At 41.0% G+C, this 10,827-nt stretch overlaps 1 protein-coding gene across 1 annotated transcript; it reads left to right on the forward strand.

Moving 5' to 3' along the window:
* Nucleotides 1–1,783: 1,783 nt before the first annotated feature.
* LOC111231745 (uncharacterized protein C9orf172 homolog) lies at nt 1,784–8,273 on the forward strand. Its single transcript, XM_022758970.1, has 2 exons — nt 1,784–1,962; nt 4,845–8,273. The coding sequence occupies exon 2, from the start codon at nt 4,897–4,899 to the stop codon at nt 8,107–8,109; it is 3,213 nt and encodes a 1,070-aa protein (XP_022614691.1). The 5' UTR covers nt 1,784–1,962; nt 4,845–4,896; the 3' UTR covers nt 8,110–8,273.
* Nucleotides 8,274–10,827: the final 2,554 nt, after the last annotated feature.

The following is a 10,827-nucleotide window of genomic DNA, read 5'->3' on the forward strand; positions in this document are numbered from 1 at the left end:
TGTGCCAGCATGAGTGGAGAACAGTGTAGGAACAAAGCAGAATGGCCAGATTCTCCCTTATGGCGCATTACAGCTGATATGTCCAAGCAGCATGAGAGCTTGTTTTTGAGGCAGAGTGAGGTGGTGTTCAACCTTAATGTTGTTACTTTGTGGTGGTACAAGCCTGATTGATCCCTGTCAGGGGGGCCTTTAATCAACAGAGAGCCATTGATTTCCTCTCCACAGAGCGTACGAGGTGCCGAAGACACCTGCTAGCAGCCAGCTGACAGACACTTATGCCTGCTAACCAACAGCTGACACAAACTGATGCCAATGCACTGTGCTGGAGAGGGTGAGTCACACAAGCTCAGATAGATCCCACACTCACGGATGCTGGATGCCGCACAATGTGAGATCCACTGTACTGTCATTCTGAATCATATCTAACACACGTGGTATGTCACAGATGGAGTCTCGGTTAGCTGTGGTGTTTTGTAACCAGGATGCAGGCAGGAAAAGAACCACAGATAATAGCAAAGAAGAAGAAGAAGAAAAAAAAAACAGGTCACCATCTACTGTGCTCAAGCATTGGAAAGCAACGAAATGAGCTCTGTCAAAGCTAAGTATCATTGTGATCTTCAGCCTGATCAGCAGAGTTCGTCTGTGGTGATTTCTATCTGCCGTGAGGGTGCTACAGTAAGCAGTTTTCCTGCGGCAGTCACATGCTCTGGGCTGGGGCTCACAGCCAGCTGTCCCCATCATCAATTCAGACAATGCAGTAGGCTGTGGTGAGGTGAGACTTCAGGCCAGATGTGTGTAGCACAGAGCAGACTGGGAAAGGCATCATGTAAATGATTTTAAATCTTGCAAAACTGCAAACAACAAAGATGATTGCTGTATCAAGGAAATCCACGTGTACAAGTTCTCAAAGCAGATTTCATCAGTCTAAATAGTTCATTATCAGAAAAGCAACAAGTTTCGATACACAGTCTGTCACACTAAAGCTGCAACGATTAGTTGATTAATCAGTTGATAAACAGAAATGTAATCGCCACTATTGCTATAATCAAATAACCTTTAAGCAGTTTTTCAAGCAAAAAAAAAAACTGAATGTCTGTTGCTCAAAGAGAAGACATTTGATAATGTCACTTTAGGCTGTGGGCAATTATAAGCTGCATTTTTCACAATGGTTTCATAGACCAAACAATATATTCATTAATGGAGAAAAAAACCATAAGTGGCACATTCATCAGTAATGAAAATAATCCATCCATCTACTTCCTCCACAATTAAATAAAAAATGACAGTGTATTGGCACGATACTGCTTTTACTCATCACCAAGTCTAATGCATATCCAATGGTGTAGGAGGAACACCAGCAGTGCAAGTGTAGGAGAGGCCTGCATGCAGTCTTTTAAATGTGTGTGCAGACTTTCTAAAAATGTAATTGTCAGATCTGCTTTGCCTCCTGATGGAGAAAGCTGATTACAAAGCACCTTACACTGCAGGATGACCAAACAGCCAGCACTTCTCCCGGAAATGCCATGCAGTTGTCTTTAGGATTCCACATTCAGAGATGAACGGAGAGACCGCATTGCTGCTCCGACTTAACACCCACCCAACCCAGTATCCTCCACCACCACCACCCACCCCCTCCGAACCCCCCAACCCCCCCCTTTCTCATAAAAACACGCACAACCACGCCTCCAGAGACACGCGCACAAGCGCAGGCTCACAGACACACCTCCTCCTCTCCATCCACCACACACAAACACACGCACGCACACACGCGCACACACGAAGAGAGAGGCGAGTGTGAGAGCATCGCTGGGTGAAACAGACAACATGTAAGGCAGCATGAAGGACGAGTGCTCGGCTCCGGGAGGCTCACAGCAGGTGCGGTAGGGCTGAGGCTGCACCTCGGGGAGAGCAGGCTGCTGCTTCACCATGTCCCCCGCATCCGATCAGCTCACTGACGAGACGGTAAGGCCCCTCGTTCACTCCCGAAATCGTACATTTCCAAACTTAGCCGAACTCATTCTCCGTAGCTTTCTGCTTCCCGGCGGTGCTCTGTCCTGATTTGAACCCGCTGCTTCGTTTCTCTCTCCGCAAATGATGTCACTCCGGGCTCAAAGGCGTCAGGTCAGCCACAAAAGGATGGAGGGCCGTCCGTGCCGCAGCACCAAAATAAAACAAGGGGTGCCCAAGTGCGTTGGAGCAAGTGTTTGGTAACGCTTCAAGGCTGAATGCGCCTCGGCGTGGCCCCCGTGGGGAGTCTTCAGGCGAATCTGCATCACATTTGTTATTGTCTGGAAACCCTTGCAAAAGCGTAGAAAACAGTCTTCGAAGTTGTTTTAGCTGCAAATGAATATGAGCCCAGTTAGTATCATAGCACAGGAAGATGCAGCCTTTGGCTCCATGAACAGGCCATTACAGCAATTCATACCGACTATGAGTTCATTTTGTCAGACTGAGATTTTGCTCACAGTATGCAACTCGAGGAGTGCTTCGTGGTTTCTTTGCTGTGTGCTGTAGCCATGGAGACAGTATGTGGCATGTGGGTTTATACTAGAAAGTCTAGTCTCTGTGGAGGAACAGCCTCAGACCATGAAGATGAATAGAGGAAGGGATGCATCCGTTTAGTTAGTCTGAGCATCTTGTCCTGTCCTCGAATTCTGAAACAACAAATCTGCAGTGTTTCTCTAAATCTTTGACCCAAGACCAGAGCGATCAAGCACTTAGATGGAGGAGAAGCATTAATATTTCTACAGGGACTTAAAGTGTCACTGTGGTGGTCAATAGCAATGTAATGGTGACCTTACTGAAGACCTACATAATTAATTCTGATATTTTATTCATCTCTTGTGACATTTAAATACTGTAGTATACCATAGTAGCTGAGCAGTGCTATTTTTCAGTACCCTTGAAAAGCCATTCATATCTCCTTCAACAACATTATTTGATACAACTTGGTGGGGAGCTGATAGCTATTGTTCGTATCTATGAATGTATTAAAGTGGTGAACCACTCACTGAATGTTCAACCTTTACATCCTGCACCTCATCAGCTCTGTTTTTTTAATACTGTATAATACAATGAGGTCTAGTCTAGGCCCTTGTTATCTTGCTGATACCTCACCTCATTCATTTAAACCTAGAGGGATAAGAAGGCTGAAAGTAAGATGGCTTTAAGTAGCCTATAGCTTTTTTCCTATTTAGTGGCATAAAGTTTAAACATGATTTCCACGTTCATCACGAATAGGATATTAATGATGCATTGCTTTCTGCTGTGTTGGCACAAATGAAACCGAATTAGTTCCAGATTGTATTCGTGTTATAATGACATCCAGATATAATTTAGACAGTGACCATAGTCTCAGTAGTGATAGAACAGCTGATAATTGTATAGTATGTAACCTGTAAGGGTTAGTGTTTTCACAGGCTTTCAGACACCTAGGAGAATTTGCTATTGTACTACAAAATTTCCTTCCTACAATGTTATGCAGTTGTTAAATATAACATGCCAAACGGATACCTAGAATATCTGAATTACTTGTTCAGCTGAACCACTCGCAATGTAAGATGAATACAGTAGTATTTACTATACAGAAGTTAATGTCATGATATATGCAAGGAAAAGCTGAGTGTACAACTGATTATTCTAAATTCAAGTTATCCTTTGAGACAGTCACTTTTTAAATAGAATAAAAAATGCTTGTACGTAACTATAGCTGTTTGTTTATTTTTATGAAGAGCAGCAAAATACACACACAAGTACACTACAATATGACTTGGAACAATAAATTCTATCAAACCAAGCAAAGCAGTGAATAATAACAGCACAGGTTTGTCTGTCGAGGTTTGGTCGTGTGTGAACAGACGTGATGCCGAGGTGTGTTGTGGAGACATGACAGGGAGATGGCTGGTCAGTCCTCTCTCATCACGATGAACAGATGGTAACTCAGGGTTAGCTCATGGGTGAGTGCCAACAAGAAAGCCCATGTGTGTGACATATAAAAATCCATTGTTGAAATTAGTGTTTTGTCCATGATGTTCTTCACAGAACTAAAAAAAACCTTTGAGATGTTCTTAAGTTTGAGAGCAGTTGTCTGTATATTATTTATTGATAAGATGTGAATAATTCAAAGAGTAGAAAACCAAAATGGTTTGTTGCACTGAATTGGTTGGTGGTTACCTGATTTAATGGTAACCCAATACATGCTGCAGTAATCCAGTATAATTACTCCAAAATGATCTTAGGTGACATTTTCATCAGGAATCTGAAATAGTTGAAAATAGCTTAAATGTTATTGTCTGACATTATATTTAATGATTAATCTTTCAAACAAGTTTATAAGTTAAAAAAAAAGTAAAGACTTCTTCTTAACAGGATTTTGGTGTATAAATGTGTACAATATTTTTTGCATTTTCTATATTAAAAAAACTGTTGAATATTGATGTGACTTGAACAGCTCATGTTAGTATACAGTGTCTCCAGTCTATAAAGCTCATGTCTTGTTACTTTGGTTTGATTACATACACACTGCCACCTCAATTATGCACAGTTAAATCAAGTTTTTAAAATAATGACTGGTTGTCAAGTTGCTCAAATACAACACTGTGTTGCGACTGTTGGTTTAACATCTTCTATTAACCTGGTTAGTAAATGAGCAACTACATCTGTTAAATTTATACCCATTCATCTTGACAGGAATCAGACCGAAACGGATGTGTGTAGATTTGCTCAGCTGACTGTAAATTAAATGTACTAAAATGATTTCAACATATGATCAGAAATTTGTTTCACAGACTAAGCAAATATTAACCGTGGCCATTCAGTTGTATTTGTTTTATGTCTTTCCACAGGCTGTGTTGATCTTGAATCACACTGAATGGAGAGCACTGAAGTTCCTTTAAGATGACACGGACGCACCCCCCTGATATACTGGCATCGACTCTGTATCGGGACATTACTCTAAATCCTATCACTGACCATTCAATTTCTCTCCACTCCTCCCAGCAATGTGACTTGAAAATGATTGATAAACCAGAAATCATCAACAAAAGACACTGCCGTAGCTTTGACTTCATTGAGTCACTGGATGACCCGCAGTCTTTCTCTTCCTCAATGGAGTACCCTTACAAGAGGGCTGAGCATGAGACATTGAACAAAGATCTAATGTGGAATGGACTAGATCAACAGGGTCATCTTCGCTTTTCATCTCCTGATCTGTTTAACACCAGGCAGTTCCAGCAGCACACCAGCCAAGACAAAACCAGCCATCTTACATGGTCGGATTCTAAAAAGAGAACAAGATCTAAAAGTGCTCCAAGAATTAAGGCCACTCTCACTCCTGTGCCCATCTCAGTGTCTCCACCAGGAGCCAGGAAGGGGAGGGATGCACTTCAGGCTGCATCAGATACCCTGAGGACTTCTGAAACACATCGAGAATCCTACTCCTCAAACAGGGCTTTTTTGAATGAGGTGCATCCTATCAAACTGCAGCCTCACTCTCCCCTCTATGTCTCAGACTGTTTTGAGGAGCATAAACCTGATAAACCAGCCATAACCCCTCATGTCAGGTGCCGTGTAGACATTAAACCAGATGCTGCTGTACTGCAGCACACATCTAGGCAGGTTCCCAATGTACGGACTGAGCATCTTTGGCAGAGATACTCCCAAGCCAGTAGCAGTAGAGGCTTGTATGTACCACGGCAGATTGTCTCCTCGCCAACGCCCACTCCAAGCGAATGCTACAGTGGAGATTTTAGACAAGGATACCACTACACCACCAGCATGTCTCCCATCTCTTACCAGCATCTAGACATGCACAGAATGCCATCACCAACAGCACCATATCTGAGTCAAGAACAAAGAGCTTACTCAAATCCTAACATACCAACCAAGTTTTTCTATACAGAGGACCCTGTTCGGTATCCAGTCCATCCTTATTCTAGAACATACTATCAGGATGATCGGTCCAGTTTAACCAGCCACGGTAGTACATTGACTAGTCAATATGATCCAAGGACTCGATGGGTGCACACCCTTCCTGTCAGGTCGTATTACACGGACCACCTGTCCAACCGAGAGCCAGCACACTCTGTATATAGTAGGCCTTACTCCACAAGCGAGGCAGGATCATACTTTTCTCAGACTCCATTGTCTAGATCTTACTATGGAGAGGACAGCCGCTTCAATCCGTACCACATGAGTAACTCAAGGTTGTTTTATCCCAAACCGTTCAGCTCTCCTGAAGAGCAGTACTTTCCATCAAGGCCATATCATACAGAGGGTCGTCGACGCCCTCGAATGTCCCAGGCCTTTTCAGATGACTGGTATCGCTCAAGTATATCTGGTTACTCTAACCAGTCCTCTCAACACACACCACCAAGAGTAAGGCAAGACCCCAGTATACCCCCGTGGTTTACTAGCAGCTGTGTGGAGACAAGTAGACTAGGAGCAGAGGTTAAAAACCACTCCAAGTCTTGGGACAATATTCTATATCCACGTCATGACAGAGAGCAAGCAGTGCCTCGTGGACGAAGCTATGAAAACCTGTTTTACCAAGCAAGGCAGGGAGCATCCTCTGATATTACATCTCAACCTGTTATTCTTAACCTCTCAAGCTCGCCAAGGCGCTATGCTGCACTGTCACTCTCCGAAAACTCATTAGAGAGGGGCTCGAGCAATCCGTGGAGGAATACCAAGAGTGGGCACTGGTTTGTAACACCTGAGATCACTATAACAGACAATGATATATGTGCAGCCAACAGCAAGCGGCGCAATGTGCACTCTGTCAGCTGGGATACACTGGACGGTGAAAAGACACCATCTCCGAGAGTAATGCATCAGAAGCAGCCATCCACCACAGCAGAAATAACCAAAGACAGGAAACACAACAACTTCTCCCTCCAGCAGAGTCTAGAGCAACTGGATGAACTCTTAGCCGATTTGGTTGTGGATTACAAACCACCAACTAGCAGAAAGTCAAGTGAAGACCTTTTGGACCAGCTGAAACAACTAATTACTGAAGACGATGACAAAGACAGAGGATCTGCTGGACTTGAAAACTTAGGATGTCTGAACACACAGCTCCTATCCTCTAAATCCAGCCCTGACACAATCAAAGACCCTGATAGTGGTTGTGATGCTTTACAAAGGAGTGCAGAAGAATGTTCTCCAGACCACAGCACAGATGAAGATGACACTATGGTGTGTGCTAACAAGAAGTGCAAACGGATTGAGAGTATGTTCAACGCCTGCTTGTACTTCAAATCATGTCATAGTTGCTACACCTTTTACTGCTCACGTAACTGCCGCAGGGATGATTGGGAGACCCATAAAGAGACATGTCTGTACGGTCGTGTCAGCAGTGTGTGTCGACACACTCTTAAGTTCTGCAGAGAGAATTCAGAGATCCACAAAGCCTTCTCTCGTGTTGCGAAAGCTGGCTACCTCTCCAGAGGGAGAGGAGTTCTCTTTCTGGGTTTTGCTAATCCAGAGACAGCTGACAACTTCCTGCAAGTTGGGCTTGAGAGCCTCCTCATGTCTCCCACATACTTATCTCTCAGAGAGCTGGATGGTTTCAAGGACAACCTAGGTGAATACTGCAAGGAACTGCAGCAGGCAGGTAATGAGTATGACCCAAATGAATGTTTCCTTCTGAATGTATCCATAGCTGTTGGTGAACTAGTGCCTAATAGACCTTCACCAAGGGTCCAAGCACCGACAGTTCGAAAATATGCAAAGGTGTCCTTGGCCTCCTCGAGCCCTGACAAAAAGGTACTCAAGAAGGATAGTGAAATGGAAACGCTCATCCTCACTCCACCTCCAGGCACACCAGACATTGACAAGGAGGGGGAGGAGGGAAGAAAAGCCAGAGAGGTGTGCTTTGTCAATATCCAGCGTGAGCTCAGGACCAGGGGAGTCTTCCTTCGTCATGAGTATCCCAAAATTTATAATCAGCTGTGTGAGTTTGTGGAGACCAACAAAAGGTTCACTCCTACTACGATTTACCCAATAGATAAGAGAACAGGGAAACAGTTTATGTGCATGATCATGGCTGCATCTGAGCCAAGAACACTGGACTGGGTGGGTACTCCTCATCTTTTGGATGATATTATATAGTATAGCACTAAATAGTAATGATAATGATGTCAGTACACTATGTACATACTGTAAATACATGGTGTGATTTAGCAAATTGAACACTGATATGGAAATTTGTGTGTACATATGTGAACAGTCTCCCTTTCTGTCTTTCTCTTATTTCTCTTTGTTATCACACACACACACACACACACACACACACACACACACACACACACACACACAGTATACAAACACACCTCTAAAAGTTGCCCTATGATGTTTTTGGCTTGTTTTGATCCTGTTGCACTCAGAAGAGTTAATAGCCTGCATGTAGACTAGGTACAAACCCAGTTATCCAGGTGTTTAAGATGTGAACATGTATGATCTGTGCAGTTTCTGCAGCCAATGTATGAAGCACACAATATTTATGAAGTACACATCTCATTGCCTCCACATTATAGTAGGCACAGCCAGGTCTCGTATTGTAACAGTCACCCACTTTTGATTTTTCCAACTAATGTTATATCAGAAATTTATATTATACCTTGTTACAGTGGTTGTAATATTACAACTGTTTATTAGTACTTAAGTATTATTTCCTAAGTATAGTGTAGTTGTGTGGGTATTTTATTTTTATTATTGCTAAATTAGTTATCGTTTGATAGACAAAGAAGTACAATCAAACCACATATTTGTTTTCCCACTTCATTAAGAATTTTTGTTGGAACTTATTCCATCTCGTGATAAGACTTGATGTCATCCTCGTATAAATTGCTTTGTTTGAAAGTGGCCTTCAGTCGAAAGAAAAAAAACTGCATTTGACACAAAGCAATGTATAGGTTTAGCTATTTCTAAAGGCTTGACAGCTCTTGACTTAGGCTGTTTGAACTACCATTGTAAATGAACAATTATTTTGCTCAAAGCATGTTATTTATATTCAGGTATTTTAATATTGATATTGCTTATAATTAAATTTATTATGTTAATGAGATACAATTTGATGCATAGAAATGTAAGAGGTATATTATATATATTGAATATTAGATCATTTGAACATTGCGACCTTGAGACCTTATTGTAACTAATACCACAGTTTGTTCTTAAACAATATGCAATAAAAGAGCAACCTTAACATCTATATTGTAAAACCCTATTTTATTATTAATATTGAATTCCTTGGAGCCAAGAGCTGCAAAGACTTTGTTTGCACTAAAACATAAATTATAAAATAAGAATGTTCCTAACATAGTTGCAGCACTCAACCCTGATATGATGATATGCCTGCTTCCATTGCCATTGCTGATTAATCTAAGGTTGCTCTTTTACTTGATTATATATATCTTTGTGCAAGACCTTCCTCGACTTTCTATTTTGTGATGTTTATAACCTATATATAAATATATAATAAATGGAATTTAACGAGTGACCTTGTGGCTTTGCATTTCTCATCCAGAGTTCTCCTTATTAGGCATTTGAACAGAAGGGTAAAATGATACAGTTTCCACACTGTGTTTTGTGAAACACATGCAGGAATGTTCAAACAGAAAAACAATAATCAACCCTGTCACTTAAAAAGTAGAGAGAGACTATGTACATTACAAAAGAAACCAGAATCACTATTTATTTAGTTTTGCATTAAGTACAAAACGTGTATCAAAACACAAAATGCCAGTAGGTGGAAATCTTTCAAATTGTATTGATCAAGTGCCCTCATTTAAATGATTTTAATACTCTGATCTACTGATTTCAAGATTTTGACTGTGTCAGCATTAATGCAAGAATGTATGACATGGACATGTTTATGATGCCTGTTTACAGTCATCATCTCAAATATACAAGTTTAAGATCAGGATATAGGGGATGAGGTATGGAGCACAATGTTATAGTTAAAGCTTTAAGGTAGATGTGGCAATTAACCTTTCAACCAACATGTAAATTTCCATGGGTAAATCTGCTCTGATGAAGACATATATGCTGATTGTCAAAATATTAGTTGCTGCTTAATTAAAGCTTGAACTATAACCGTGTGCTCCAAATCCTCATCCCTCATCCTTTTTATTCTATGAATGTGCTATAATATATTTGATTAACACTACTGTGTTGCTGACACAAGGATTAGGGTTTTCATTCTTTTATGTTATAAGACCACCACCTAGTGGAATAAATGTATTACTACCACTGAAAAAAAGTTCAGCTTTTTGTTTTGCCTGTGTTATTGTATGACTATGTTTTATTACAGTGCCCTGAGCAGGGTTCCCACTCTTTTCTAGAGATCATTTTCCAGGACTTTTCCAGGACATTTTCATGATGATCAAGCTCATATGACAGACAGGAATCACGCCATACACCAATATGTTCCTATATGAGGAAGTCTGATGTAAAACGTGTGAAGTCTATACTTGGCTATATTTATCTCTTAAATCATCTCTTACATGCTTAATTAATTATGAAATTATGACAAATTGATTGCAAGAACTTCAAGTGCTATGTAAATAAAAAATATCATTATCATCATTATTAATTAATGACCTGACACTTTTTTCTTATGAATTATATTAAACATTGCTGCCTGAACACTGATAACTAAATAGTAGCCTACAATTTTCCCTACTGACATATCTATACTGAACTTTACAGCTAAATGTACGATTTCAAAGTTGAATTTGCTAAGATTATTTACTGCTGCTGGGTCTCATCAGTTTATCACACTTAAGGGCCTTTACTACTAATAGGAATTCAAGTTTTTAACGAGGT

The sequence above is a fragment of the Seriola dumerili genome, unplaced genomic scaffold (assembly GCF_002260705.1).
Source record: "Seriola dumerili isolate Sdu_G_001 unplaced genomic scaffold, Sdu_1.0 BDQW01000017.1, whole genome shotgun sequence".
Classification (NCBI taxonomy): Eukaryota; Metazoa; Chordata; class Actinopteri; order Carangiformes; family Carangidae; genus Seriola; species Seriola dumerili.